The sequence below is a fragment of the Lottia gigantea genome, assembly GCF_000327385.1.
Source record: "Lottia gigantea unplaced genomic scaffold LOTGIsca_69, whole genome shotgun sequence".
NCBI lineage: Eukaryota > Metazoa > Mollusca > Gastropoda > Lottiidae > Lottia > Lottia gigantea.
Window position 1 is genome coordinate 1,082,265 of NW_008710347.1, and position 15,058 is coordinate 1,097,322.

At 32.4% G+C, this 15,058-nt stretch overlaps 3 protein-coding genes across 3 annotated transcripts; 1 reads left to right on the forward strand and 2 right to left on the reverse strand.

Annotated features, from left to right (window-relative positions):
• Positions 1 to 1,454: 1,454 nt before the first annotated feature.
• LOTGIDRAFT_235776 (hypothetical protein) lies at positions 1,455 to 5,811 on the reverse strand. The gene is made up of 4 exons (XM_009065307.1): positions 5,750 to 5,811; positions 5,416 to 5,634; positions 3,292 to 3,564; positions 1,455 to 2,473 (listed from the first exon to the last, which is right to left on the reverse strand). Exons 2-4 carry the CDS (start codon positions 5,509 to 5,511, stop codon positions 2,078 to 2,080), a joined length of 765 nt encoding a protein of 254 aa, XP_009063555.1. The 5' UTR covers positions 5,512 to 5,634; positions 5,750 to 5,811; the 3' UTR covers positions 1,455 to 2,077.
• A 4,118-nt stretch (positions 5,812 to 9,929) lies between these two features.
• LOTGIDRAFT_195769 (hypothetical protein) lies at positions 9,930 to 12,535 on the reverse strand. The gene is made up of 3 exons (XM_009065308.1): positions 12,447 to 12,535; positions 10,717 to 12,068; positions 9,930 to 10,221 (listed from the first exon to the last, which is right to left on the reverse strand). The coding sequence occupies exons 2-3, from the start codon at positions 12,009 to 12,011 to the stop codon at positions 10,080 to 10,082; spliced, it is 1,437 nt and encodes a 478-aa protein (XP_009063556.1). The 5' UTR covers positions 12,012 to 12,068; positions 12,447 to 12,535; the 3' UTR covers positions 9,930 to 10,079.
• A 1,113-nt stretch (positions 12,536 to 13,648) lies between these two features.
• On the forward strand, positions 13,649 to 15,000 carry LOTGIDRAFT_167807 (hypothetical protein; the record flags this gene model as incomplete). The annotated part of the gene is made up of 4 exons (XM_009065309.1): positions 13,649 to 13,748; positions 14,009 to 14,138; positions 14,357 to 14,477; positions 14,922 to 15,000. Coding segments are annotated over 4 exons (430 nt in total), but the record flags the coding sequence as incomplete, so codon positions are not given.
• Positions 15,001 to 15,058: the final 58 nt, after the last annotated feature.

Sequence of the window (15,058 nt, forward strand, 5' to 3'; positions counted from 1 at the left end):
TCTGTAAGTTTATATTGAGACATCTGTTAATAAATAATGATTCTTCACATTAGTTATATTATATTATCACTTTAAGTACCTGCCATTTTAAATTTTACCAGAATTCAACAATATATACATAAGTCTTAAAATATATACAATAATTCATCTGTATTTACATTTTGTATAAATGTTATATATCACATATAAGTAACAAGGATTCCACTAAATAATAATAGAAAAAGTTTAAAATAGTTTGTCTGAGGTGAAATCAAATGGGATTTCAATTTCCATTTTTAGGAATTTTAATGAGTCATTAAAAAAAAGTGAAGCTCAAAAAAGTTATAAAAGAAAGAATAGAGTGATTATCAGTTTCCCATTTTATCAGAACTCTAGTGATATTTAATTTATATCAGAATTTTATAAATAAAATCAAAATAAAGGTGAAAAGTATTTAATATCAATCAAATTATTTAATATCGTTGTTCCAACATAGGTTTAGTCAGAAATATTATCACTTTAAAGGGAATGTAAAGAAGTTTCTTTACTGTTAACAGACATTAAGGACACTGACAGTATCAATTTGCACCATTCAGATTTCTTAATACACATAAAAAGATTAGAAATCTTCTTTACAGTCCCTTTAAATTAGAGAACAGGTTCTCAGGATGTATGGTGGCTGATTTTGGACACATTAATAAATGCATATGATCTGGAGCCTGAGTAAGTAGGTTTATTCAGGTAAACACGACTTGAGATCATGTTAATAGTTCGAATTCCACACATTCTAATTTATAGGTTTGTGAAATTTCCCTGCAGTCTGACTCAAATCTCAAATATGCTGGTAATATCATACTATGAATTTGATTGCAAGATGTGTCCCCAAACAACCACCATAGAATTGGACGGACAATACAAAGTTAATATTTATATATATACAAAGTCAAATCCATTATCTGTTATCATATAAGATTACATTTAAATTTGTCCTTTCCTTATTGATGTGGTAAGAAATAGGTTGAATTTGTGTATCCAAATCTATTCAAAAAACACTGTGGCTATAATCTAATCAGGAATTTGTCATGAAATTTAGGACCTGTTTTATAATTTGTCATATCCTATACTATATTATTGTGAGAATACTGTATATAAAAGCAAACTGGCAAGATTAGCAAAAGCACTCAATCAGAGTAAAGATTAGATTTGGATAGTTTGTTTTCCCCTATCAAGTTACTCCACTCATATAAAGACTGGACAAAAATCTTCTCTTAGTCTAAGTTCAGTTGACCTTTGAAACATAGTTTACATTTACCAATGAAATCCACTGTTTAAAGAGGATTAATAATAATATAAGTCAATGTTTTGTGAGGTTCTATATCACAGTCGGTTAGAGTATTGGTTTATTACATGACGTCATTTGCTTGGTTACATCAGCTGTGGGTTCCGATCTCAATGGGCGTGTGAAACTCTGATGACCTTAAATAAGTAAATGGGTATGGTTAATCTGAGAAAGATCAATGCCAAGAGATTTGGCCAAGGACCAGCTAGGACCTTAACTGTGTTATAAATATAGTTGTTTCTTTCTTTCTTTTCCTTTTTAAGTATTGAATATACTCACAGTGATTAATCTTTTTGAAGACAAGAGCATTTTGATTGGTTGAGTTTTCATACGCCTTCAATCCAATAGCATCGGATCATAGATGACAAGTGAAGTCCTCCCAAGAAAGTTATCTTGGTGAACATTTTAATCATAATGTTAGTAGTTGTTATAAAAATTGATTCAATGAGTTCAGAGATCAGAGGAGAAATAAGCTGATAGCTCTGCTGCGAGTGGTCAAAACTGTCCAATAGGTCATTTAGCATCACGTACACCATCAGATATTTTTAGTTTCAATTATAAAACAATACATTTCAGTTCCATTAGATATACATGGTTAGTGGAGCATAGCACATGCCAACTCTTCCAGTATTTTTAGTCATTGTGTCATAAAATTCTACATGTTACCGATTTAACATAATTACCACTATACAATAAAAAACAAATTAAAACCTTAATAAAACAGACAAAATAAATACAAAAGATACAGAATATTCGTTTTTAGATGGAATCTATCTCATCTAATGATATAGAATTAATATTACCACCTTCATGAACCTGGGCTTTGATCCTTGCTGCAGCTTCAGCTCTGACATTTTCATCTTCTGGAGCATTTTCTATTTTAATTACTTTATTATAACCACGCCATCTTAAACACAACTGAAAATACATCTTACACTGGACATACATAAATACGAGTCCACCTGTAAAACCTATAGCAACTACGATTAGTTTAGTCCAGAACGGCCAATCTAAATTACCATTTGACACTTCTTCAGTGGTTCGATCAATTAAAACATAAAGAGACCATATAACACAAGTTATAGCTATAATATGGAATGTAACTGAGCAAATGATCTTTCTTCTTTCTGCTGAGGTCATTTCTAATTTCTCCCACTGAAAAATACCACAAAAATATATATTGGCTGAAATAGTTAGCTAAGGGGTCAGAACGTGAAATTACAAAGATGTAGTTTCAAGTAATTTGACCTGTCATAATAATAATGACTATAATGGAGACCATAGAAAGCTGTTCCATGCATAGTATGAAAAATCTATTCAATCCTGACAATATTGATAATATGGCTACAATTTGGCACATTATATTTTATGTGCATTAATATTGATCAGATGTGTTTTATGCTATCTGAAAGGCCCTTAATATTAGCAGCTTTTGCAAAGGTGACATATTATGTTTAAGCTTTCTATAATTACAGGAAACAGACTTCTGAAAAAAAAATTTAATGATGCCAATAGAAACCATATAAGGCCCTACACACAGAGGAGTTAGAAAACCTTGTCACTTCGAACAGCTAATAAATCATAATGGTCATACAGGACAACTGTTACTCAATGTTACAAATGATGGATGACCATATTGGGGTTAAGGACATATAATATAATAAGGTGATATTAGTTTCAGAATAAATGAGGTTGATGTCTGTCATACACACCCTCTATATTACGTTTTATTCTAACACATAAATAACGGAAGAATTATAAAATAATGTATAAAAAATGTAATGCTTCCGATATTTGTGTGCAATAAAATAACTTGTTATAGTGACGTATGTGACAGACATCAACCTCATTTATTCTGAAACTACTATAAATTTTCCCCTGTGGCGAAAAAGATCACATCAAGGAAAAAAGGTAACCCAACTTTAGGCAACCCATAAACATGTACAATGTAGATATAAGTAAAACAGACTAACCTGACCGAAAGGTTTGGTCTGAGTTGTCATAATAAATTCGAATTTACATAATTCACAACTGCGTTTCTCTGAACTTTTGATCCATTTCTGTAGGCACGATGAGTGAACATATTTCAAACTTCCCGAACACAAACAAGGGGAGATAAGTAAATTGTTTGTTTCTGATTCACAATGACATATTCTACAGATATCCCCATTGCCTGATAATGTTGACATCTGAGATTCACATTGATCTCTTGGAATAATGGTTCCATGATCTATCTGTACAGTCTCCTGAAATTATAAATTAAACCTTATAAATTTGGAGACCAATTAAGGGCTGGGAGTGTCTAATCTAATGTTCCTCAGAACATACAATTTGTTCGCATCACAAAATCACAGCCTTGGAGAAAGAAGAAATTTCATCGGCTGGCAGAATCATCAAATGGTTGAATGTTCATGAGTCGCATCTTTAGATCCTAACTAAGTGGCCAAATCAAAAATAAAATTTTTACTAAGAAGGAGAATTTTGCAGAGACTATTTCTCTAACTAATCAGAATATCTTGGTTTTTACCCATCATTTAATACACAATATATCTGTGACCAAACTATTTTGCCCAAAGGAATAGATTGATATATATATTTCTTTGATACAATCAGTTATATACCTAGATAGCTGCCCGAAATATAGGTAGAATCTTAGCGAAGTATGAAACAAGGATTCTGGCCTCAGGGCAAGGTTTTTAATGCCCTGTCAACATCAATACATAGAATAGAAAGAAGGTATTTATGGAGTCTGTACTATAAATGTAGCAAACAATGTGCCTTTAGAACCTTACCATATGACAATGACCTATAAATCATAATACTGTTATGAAAGTCATGAAATATACAGCACATACAATTGGTATATATATATCAAATTATAAAGGATCAGCTTTATTATGGGAACTCTGATTGACAATATCAAATGGTATTAAAGGGGATCTCATATGAGTGGATAATGAATATGTGTCTAATTCAAATCTAGACTTATTAAAACTGTAAAGAAAATGTTAATGACATGTCAAAGCTTATATAATTATGTACTGATATCATGACGTATAAAAGTCAGTCAAATCAACAATTCAATTGGTAGATTTAGGTCAACCATCAAAAGGGTCAAAAAAGGTCCAATAAAGAGTAAACAACTTTTTTTTTCATTTAGAGCTCTTATCAAATGAATAACACCAATCCAACCTAACCACCAATAGCAAAGTTGTATTGTGTGCCAATTTACACTTACAGGACATACTTTAAAATATTTTTGTTATTATGACAAAATGGAAATGATATGAATGGAGTCCTACTGTTCTGCACCTTATGGGCTAATGCAGAAAGGCAACACCATACAGTGTGCAATGAAGGATATTTTAACAGGACAGCTGCATAAGCGTAATATTTTTTGATTTACAACTGATGGGAGATCTCTAATGTACACAGACTGAAGCATGTGGGGGCTTGGTTTTATGTCCCATCCAAATGACTAGACACTATTTCAATATCAGTTCCTTCGACCTGCACCACTGACAGGGGGGAAACTATGTTGAAAAATCTGAAGGTCTATCTCGACCTATGTCAAAATTGGGAAATAAACTCAGATAAATATCCTTTGAGTACTTGTTCGCTTTTTTGAGTATTTTTGAGATTTCTCAAGATTTTTTAGTTCGATATCTCTTGGTGCTTTTTACAATAAAAATTATCAATAAATGATTGACAAAAGATTTTTCTCGCATTGTTACTTTAATTGCAGTTTTTGAAAAGCAAAATAAAATACAATGAACTCGACTATACTGTTACTGGGTTCATTTTTTTAAACGCTATAACCTACAATGAACCCGACTGTAATTTATTCCTGGGTTAATTATTTTAAACGTTATAACCTTCAATGAACCTGACTAAGCCATATTACTGGGATAATTTTTTTTATAAATTATAACCTACAAAGAACCTAACTTTGCCATAATACTATTAAAGTTATAACCTACAATGAACTCGACTTATACCACATATTACTGGGTTAATTTTTTGAAACGTTATAACCTACAATGAACTCAACAACGTTAAACCTATCTCAGAATGGCACTAATAAATGTAAAACTTACATTTGTACTGTCTTGAGGCTTCATTAGGCTAGGAGCCTCTTTCATCTCTTTTTCAACATCTTGAAGTGGTTGAACAGCAATTTGTTGTGTTGGCATGTCTTATCCTAACTCCATAAACAGGCCATTTTAATTTTTTATTGTTGAATAGAAGTTATTCCCTACATTGACAAACATTAATCAAAACATCCCCTTTCATTTCCTCTTCATCACTGTATATATCTATAATACACAATAACAAACTACATTAATTACTATAGCTGAAAAGAAAAAAAGAACACAGTAGGAGTAAATTAAAGAAAAAATAAAAGGAAATAAAAAGTAAAATATGATTAACCAGTAATTCAAACAAGCTTTATAATTAGTAGGATTATAAAAACTAAATAATGACAGTAAAGCTGCTCCTAATTTTAACCACTAATTGTTTTATAAACCTTTTTATACTATACTTGTAATAATATATATAATATGTATATTCAGTATTCATTAACAATTTAAAGGTTTACTAACTCTTAAAATGAACTTTAAATATAAATTCTATAACATGGAAGGATTTCTTTAGAAGATGAAAAATAAAAAGACCGTATCTCATTTGACATAATATGAAGGTGTTTCCTGTTGTTTAAAAATATGAAAAAGATTTTAAAGCAAATGCTCAATTTACAATGAAACAAAAAGTTTAATGAATGGAGTTTTACATCCTACTTTTCTGCATCTTTAGCTAATGAAGACTGGCAAAGCCATGCAGTGTGCAATGAGGGCTACTTTTTTTAATTTCCAAATGTCGAGGGATCTTTAACGTGTAGTCTGTAGTAAACAGGGCCTCAGTTTATTTCCCATCCGAGCGACTAGATGCTTTTTCCATGACAGTCCCTCCTACCTGCATCACTGACATGAGAAACCTAGTTGAAAAATCCAAAGTTTTATCTCGACCTAGACTTAGCAAACATCTAACTCACTGAGTTACCAGACAAAAAGTCGAAACTCTTGAAACTGTTTATTGTCTATCAATAGTAGTGCCCTACTAGTAGTCACTAATAGCAAATATACTTCATAATGTAGATTTATACCAACAAGCTCATAATGTGTACACTGTTATATTTGTTTTGAAAAAATACAGTCAAAACCTGTTTAGAAAGGAAAAGAAATGAAATGAATGGAGTTTAACGTCCTACTTTTCTGCACGTAATGGGCTAATGAAGACCTCTTTATGCAAGATACCATACAATAACAACTATTATACTCTTATTATAGATACTTTTTGAATATAGATTTTTACTGGAAATGATACTTTGTGCTAAAAATACCAGTATGCACAAATTTATTTCAAAAAATTAGTAATTAACTTTCATATCCTATTGTAGGCTAAATGAATGTAGGAATATAAATAAAATGAAATGAATGGAGTTTTATGTCCTACTCTTCTGCAGCTAATTGGGCTAATGAAAGAGCAACACAATACAGTGTGCCATGAGGGGAATTTTGCCAGAACATCATCATTTTTTTGCGATATACAACTGTAGAGGGATCTTTAACATGCATACCCTGTGCAGAGGACCTCGGTTTATTTTCCCATCCGAACTACTAGATGCTTTCCCTGTCAGCTCCAATCTGACGGGAGAAACCTCGTTGAAAAATCTAAAGGTATTATCTTGACTTGATTGAAGCTGTGACTTTCAGGTTAGCAGACAAGACTCTGACTCACTGTGGCTTCTTGAAGGAATATAAGACAGAGTTGTATGATTGAGTACCAACCAGTGTCACTTGTGTAACCAGTTAAAATACCACACATGCAATTTGAACTATTTTAATGTGCATGAACTTAAATAAGTCAATGGTTCACACAGCATCAATTTAACACACAATTGGAGGCAAGTTTAGTTTTATCAACATTTAGAATCAATTTCAAACCACTTGACTGAACGAGACATATTATCATCTTTAAACATATTCATAACTTTTGAATTCCAAGTTTTGAAGGATATATATTGATTCAAGCTGTTTTTCTGTGATTTTACGTGTAAGCCTATAGTAATCCTATGTAGTATATTTTACAAACTGCAGTAACATTGAAATGCTTATAATTAATTTCTATTAAGCCTTAACTGGTAATGGTTTTATGGTCCATGTGGTATTCCAAGCATATCTCTTTGAAATATCAGCTTATTGGTAAATAATTCTGTATCAACACTGATGAAAAATATTAAAAATTGATGACATGGGGTAATTATTATCAGACTTAATTAGCCAGATGAGACCAATAACAATGGGAATATCCAGGATGATTAAATATTGATAGATTACAATTATTAAGTTTTGAACACCTTTAATTTACATGATATTGAGTTTTAAATAAATTGCAACATTAATGAAGTCTGAAACATTTCTATTTGACTCTTTTCAACAATGGGCATTTGCTAGATAGTACAAAGGGGATCTCCGCCAGATACGCCTAATAGGGCAGATCGGCCATGATGTCATAGAGGTGGTTTGCTTATCACATGATGCGCAATTTTAACAGTTGTAAGAGTTGTTTGTCCTACCAATCGTCATACTCAAGTCATGCATGTGTTCTATTTTTAGCATATCACAGCTAAGCTTATTTCTCCTATTCTTCAAACAGTTGGTTTCAGAAAAAACTTTCAACTATGACTTGCTAAACATGAATTCATTGAGGAAGTATGTACACATGAACGCAGGAGATTCTATTTACCAAGCTTATAGTACACAATCGAGTACCGGTATTATGATTATGCAAATAATTGTTTTGATGTATGGCACATAATTAATTTGAAGGAAATCATTATCATCAACAACCTGGAAAAGGACATATGTAAGACTTGCAGAAAAAAAATATCAGCTTGATTGAAACAGCTCTGGATGCATTCTGATTATTGACACTTTCATTGCCAACTGCAGAGGTCGTGAATGCATGTGAATTATTTACCATTCTGTAGTTCCACAAACTTGTACAATTTTATAAATACAAACACTACCCAACCAGAAATTTCATGTGAAAATGATCCACCTTCCACATACCCAATTTTCAGACTGAGATTTTCGCTGAAATGTCAGTAAATTCATATTTTCCAGAATCATGAGCATAATAAATTTTTCAATGATGACATTTTCCTATTTTTCAAAAATATATATTTTCCTAAATTTTGAGGTTGATATCTAAATTCATACAAAATTAATTGCAAAATATGATTTTGTTTTTAAAAACGTAGTCAGTTGGCTAGGCCCTTTTTCTACTGTATTCACACATAGGCTACATTTCAGACTGTAACCTCAACCTGTCAGTTTGTAAATTTACAGACATACAATCTTCTAATTATTGTAACTAATCGAAATAATATACCGTCCAAAGTGCCACACATCACGACAGGCCATTGACACTTTAAAATTGCACAACAATTGGCAAAAAAATAATAAAGGCCAAGACTTAAAGTTACCAGTCTACCTACCTGTCAAAATTTTGCAGGTGCTTGTCTAATACAGCGCCCTCTTTCTGTGTGACGTAAATAAACAAAACAGACCGGCGCGTTCGAATCTTAGTTCTTCACACTTCCATTAACTTAAGCCAATTTTTTATGATGACAGTACCCTGGTATGTACTTGTCATTGCACCAAATTAATTTTTTTTGCGACACAAAATCGTGTCGTTGATATTGAAAATCTTTGTTAATTAAGCTTTAATATAAATAATAAATTGTATGGTGGCCTATGAATGCAATGAATCAATGATATACTCCTATCAGTTTTATGTAAGCATTTGTAACTGCGTTACAACAAAGCGAATAAAAAAAAGAACCAAACTTATCTATACTGTAGGCCTACCTATCTGGGATTCTGATGATAGCAATTCTGATAAATGTATCAGTAGACGTATGGTAATCAACAAGTGATTATTTATGTATGGTGGCCCAGTAGAGCCATAATTCACCTTAGCTTCTCCATAGTTTTACATCAAGTGATCGATAATACAAACTCCAATACTCTTATGGATGCTTAATTTCTTTTAATTCTGGAGTTAAACTCAATGCTTCTTCCATAGCCAATTTGTCCAAAATTGTAGGCTGCTTTAATCAATCAAAGGGAAGTAACCAAAAAAAAAAAAATTCATGTTCATCAAAATAATCCCACATCCAACTAGTTATGTCTAGTTCTAAGGCAAAATACCACAAATATTCTATTAATTTGTCTCGCATAGGCTCAAATCACAGATTTCTAAGATTTGGAATTACCAAAATTTATCATATAGCAGACTATTCAGACAATGTTTTTTCTCCTTGATTGAATTAGCTAATGCAAGTTAGATCTTAAACATAGAAGACATAAAAGACATATAATTCTGAATAAGACTAAGGACCATATATTATTCCAGGATCGGTTCCATACAAACTGAACTTAATAGGATGATTTGATTGAGGACCATATAATACACAGGGGCCAATGTCACTGAATCTGCTTGGTCAACCACTACCAGTACCCATTGATTTTAAATTTTCCTTGTTAAACAATCAGATAACTAATTTATTTAAAATCCATCAAACAAGGCTTAGAAAATAAAATATCTTATAAAAAATAAATAAAATATAAAAACTGATGAAGAATTCAAATCTATTTTTCAGCAAAGTTTTGATTTCAGTCCTTGATGTGTCCGCTTAATTGTCTCTCTTCTGAACTTTCAGTAAATATTTATGAAATTTAGAAGAATTCTTTTCATTATTCAGCAACATGTTTCTTACAGCTCGTGCTTCATCTAAGCCTTGCCAGTACATTTCTATCCAACCCATTTTCTTCCAGCTGAAAGAAAAAAACACTTCTTGAAAAACTATTTTTCAGAAGGCCAAGATAATAAAAGTTCCATCGCAGATTGAAAGAAGATGGAAGTAGATCAGAATTTAGGTAAAGGAACCAATATATAATTTTATAACATCGTAATATTGGTATACATTGAGTCCTATAGGCTAAGTACCTGTCGGAATAGCCAGTCTCTTCACAACAGATTTTTATAGAATTTTAATATGTTAATACGAAACTGGTTAATTTCAAATTTTCACTCATATGATTTTTTATTTTTATCATGAGCCAAATAGGACCCATAGTCAGTTTTCATTACATTATGATATTCCTTCGTAAAATGACACAAAGAATATTTCTAGAAATGATCAATAGTAATTTCTATACACAATATATGAGAAATTATGGCTGAATGATCTCTTTCATTGCTTCATTCCAATACAAACATGTTACATAGTGTGATTTTTCATATCAAATACTTATACAAGTGTTACTGACCTATCTTTTCTGTCAGATATATCTTCTGGAGTACCAAGAGAAGTAAATGGTTGTGGACATCCTAGATGAGAAGCATTGGCCATTTTAGGTGGTAACAATTCAACATCTGGATTCAGATTATGTTCTTTTTCATTTTCATATCTCTCTGTTACTTTATCACATAAATAGCATTCAAAAGCAGGGAAAAACTCCATATTTCCAGCACGACTAACTTGCCATTTTCTTTTGTTAAGATGTTCCTGTAGGTTTTTGTTTGTTATACCATCTTTTTTAAATGTGAGATATTTTTCATATTCTTCATCATTTTCATCTAAATATTGAATAAACTCAGCTAACTGTTCAGGAGATGTAAAATCATCTACCATTATCACAGAATGATTATTTGGCATCCAGTCTACAGCATCAGGTGATCCTCTGTAAATAGGTACAGAGCCTACATGCAGAGGTCTCATTAACTTTTCAGTCATATAGTCTTTACATATGGCATTTTCAAAAGCCAAATGGAATTTGTAGGACGATATAAGTTCCAGGAATTCATCGATTTCATAATTTGGTACTGGATCTTGGAGATGTGGAGGTAAATCTTTATTATGAAGACATTCACCATAGGAATCAATATCTATATATTTCATTAATTCTGCTACATATCTATCTCTATCTGATGGAACCTCACAATGGGTCTGAACATATAAAATTGGTGCCAATTTCTCTTTTTTCCTCTTTTCATTTTTGACAGCAAGTGGAATCGGTTTTCTTTCAGTAAAAAAATGTGGATGATAAATATTTTGAGTTGTTAAAGGAAAATCGGAATGTCTGCTAAAAGTTGCTGTATGATTTATCAATTTGAGAAATACGTCATGACTTAATATATAGTTATTCAATGGTGATTCCTCGTGAAACAAAGCCCATTCATGGTGAGAATATCTAGGTAATGGTAAATCAGAGGGTTCAATATCTGTACCATAAAACATAACACCTCTTGTTCTAGGATCTGAGAGATATTTTCTCTGGAATGATGAGTAACATTTAACATTTCCACAATCAACTAAAGACAGATCTGCATTGGTATGAGGATAGATTTGCTTCGTCCACCACATAATCAGTGGTATTTGTAAATTACGATTTTTAGGATGAGGATTAGAGTGATAATTGGCATCACTACTGGCATCAAAAACTTGTGTATATACTGAATGGTTGATGTCTTCATCATGCTCAGATTCATCATGTATACAGTTGATAGTTGTTATATATAGAACATATATAAGATAAAACACACTGCTTTCATAATACTTCATTTTAATTTGATCACAGCTAAGCTAATAATACTATTTGGTATTAAGATTGGTCAGGACCTGAAATATAAAGCACTGCATTATTTTCACTAAGTAAAAACTTCTGTCAGATTACTTTTAAATTGGTAAATCAAACTTTGTCGACTATTGGAATATAAGTTTCAAAATAGTGTTGGCAGTGTTTTAAGTGAAAATAACTGAAAATGGAGAAAAGCAAGTTTGTGCTTTGTTCCTACATATAGACATATGGCAAGAGTCAACTGGCATTTTACACCAACCTTTTCAGCTAAGTGAGAATGATATGACACTTTCGATAATACCGAACATTTCTGACAGTATACAGTTCTATGTACCGAATGCCTTTTCAGAGAGTGACATTTCGTTTATTATGAATAATAGCATAGGGAACGTGAGATAGAAGTGAAATGAAATTAGTACATGGCAATATTGTGGTTTCTTGTCAATATTTTTCCATTTTTTTAGTAAAATTCTGGAACTGTATTATTTTTTGTTTACATGCATTTTGTCTACTTCCTGTAGACGTGGCATCAATGCGCAGAACCGGAAGCACAAGTCGGTTATCCGTACGTGGCAAAAAGTACGGTGTGAAATTTTACTTTTAATATTGTCCACAAACTAGCTTATAATTCATTCTTTTGGTTAAAAATTGTAATTTCTTAACAGGTAAATATGTCTTGATTAAATGTTGCCAGTTTTAAGGTTAATGCCAATAATTGGATAGAGTTTACGATGGGTTTCTGTTGTTGTGGTATGCGTGTCAGAACAGCGATTGATGAACAGACATGGTCAGAAATTTGTAAAAAATTCATAACAACACATACTGAGGTTTGAAATTCAATTCCTTCCTTGTTTCAAGGATGGGTATGTGTTCACATTGTCATTGTCAAAAGTAATCCATTGCTGTACTTAGTGTAGAAAAGAATAACTACACCACACTGATTATATTAACATTGGATTTGGGAATGGCATAGGCCCTAATCCAAATGACAAAATTTGACTAGGCCCACTCAATGAATCAATGAGTTGATATCTTGAGATCTACTATGTTATATAATATGATAAACCGTAGATAAATCTCTCTGTCCTTGATGATTTTTGTTCATTTCAAATTTACCGGTATGAAATATGAATACCGGTACGGAGATCTAATTTCATGTACTAAGCCCTAGACCTACATATAAAGAACATATAACATAATTACATATTACATTATGCCTTTATGGTACTGCTATGCTAGTTAATGATATTGCTGATAGGGGAAATTAAGACCTTTCTTAAACAATACAATAACTTTCTAAGATCTACATAATTTTGAAATATGTGGCCCATTTTCCAGAAGTAGAGTAGAAAGTGAGTTTTGAATAGATCCACACAACTTTTATAAGCTTACCTAATCCGTACAAACTAAACAGCTATGGTAGTTCTACCACTCGTCCACTTAATTAACAAGAGCTTATGTTTGCCTGTGATGTATGTACCTAAAGGAACAGATGCACCGTATTTTTGAACAATCGTAAAGTATCACCTTATATGAATAGAAAGTTTCATCCTCTATTTGATTTTTTTATTATTATTTAGATGTGGTTTTCCATTAACATATTGAATATTAACATTAAAGAATGAGTTCCCAATATCCAGGGAGTTATGGACAACCCCCTCAAGGTGGCTATGGAGGACCACCATCAGGACCCCCTGGTCAGAATTTTAATAAACCTCCAGGTAATAAGTTAAAGAAAACGACTTTTTAAATATACGTAAGCTTATGTATCTTTATGGAGCTTCCTGATCATTTCTTCATAAAACAATGAAATGTAAATTATCTTCATGCATCCATGATGAAACATTTGGTTTGTATGGTTGCAGACATTTCTATTTTTGAGTGCTTAGAATGAATTAATATTTTTACTATTTATTGATTGATTTTGAAGTGCCCTATGATATTTTTGATGGTCAGTTGATTAGATATGTTTGATTTGTAGGCCAATTCACACCAAATCCAGGAGTTAAACCTGGTATGTTTAATCCAAATATGGTTCAAAATGGTCCACAGGGCGGTGTGCCACCAGGTCCTCAAGGTGATACAAGATATGGCCCTCCATCAGGACCAAGGTAAGTTTCAACTATTGCTTGATAATAAGTTTTAGATCGAGTGCATTTAGTATAATCCCACTTTTCATGAGATGTGTTTGTTTGGGGCTGAAGTCTGACGAGGAAGGAATAATGTCTCCATGGAGAATTCAAGGGTGTAAGAGAATATAGACCACGAGTGCCATAGTTTTATGACCATTCTAGTATAGTTGTGTAATAATTTGTTTTGCTTTTTGTAGAGGTCCAGTTCCAGGACAACCTCCAGTGGGTACATTTAATGGAGTAGGTGGTGCCCCTCCACAAAGAGGTCCTCCACCACCAGGCAACATGCCACCCAATTCACAGCCTCCTAATGCACAGGTGAGTGTGTTAAGTTTATTCATTTCTGTAAGCTTTTATATTCTAACTAAATGTAAAAAAAGAAATCCAAAAAGTTCTCTGGACATCATAAAGGACAGGTATGCCATCTGTTTGACCAATCGTACCTTAGTCAAAGAAACCATGTGTGTCATTCAAGATTCGCATTGGTGACAAAAATTGGCGACAAAGACTGTTTGTGTGCCTGTAGCTTTGAATGGCGACTTGTCTTTAATTAGACTCCACAATATTAAACTACATAAATAGATATAGAAAGTGAAACTTCTGGTTCTAGTATATATGAAGGGATAATGCCACTTTCAAGCAGTTGTAGTACTTCTGAAGACTATTTACATATATTCAAAACCAAAATCAACCCACAAAAAAGGTGAACAATGGCCTTTAAGAATATGTATTGATACCTAATTGTTCACTTAATTTTTTCAGTTTTCTGGAATGAAGATAAATGATGGTCCTCCCAGTCAAAGTTTTCCTCCTCCTACTAGTAATACATCACCACCCATGGGTCAGCTCCCCAATATGGGAGGAATGAGACCACCAGCACAAGGAATGCCAAATGCACC

Coding starts and splice junctions, on each gene's coding strand:
- LOTGIDRAFT_195769 (XM_009065308.1), bottom strand. CDS start 12,011: ATGAAGTATTATGAAAGCAGTGTGTTTTATCTTATATATGTTCTATAT. Junction 10,222..10,716: donor ATATCTGACAGAAAAGATAG/GTCAGTAACACT, acceptor TTTTTCTTTCAG/CTGGAAGAAAATGGGTTGGA.
- LOTGIDRAFT_235776 (XM_009065307.1), bottom strand. CDS start 5,511: ATGCCAACACAACAAATTGCTGTTCAACCACTTCAAGATGTTGAAAAA. Junction 3,565..5,415: donor AGCCTCAAGACAGTACAAAT/GTAAGTTTTACA, acceptor TTATAATTTCAG/GAGACTGTACAGATAGATCA. Junction 2,474..3,291: donor AGACCAAACCTTTCGGTCAG/GTTAGTCTGTTT, acceptor GGTATTTTTCAG/TGGGAGAAATTAGAAATGAC.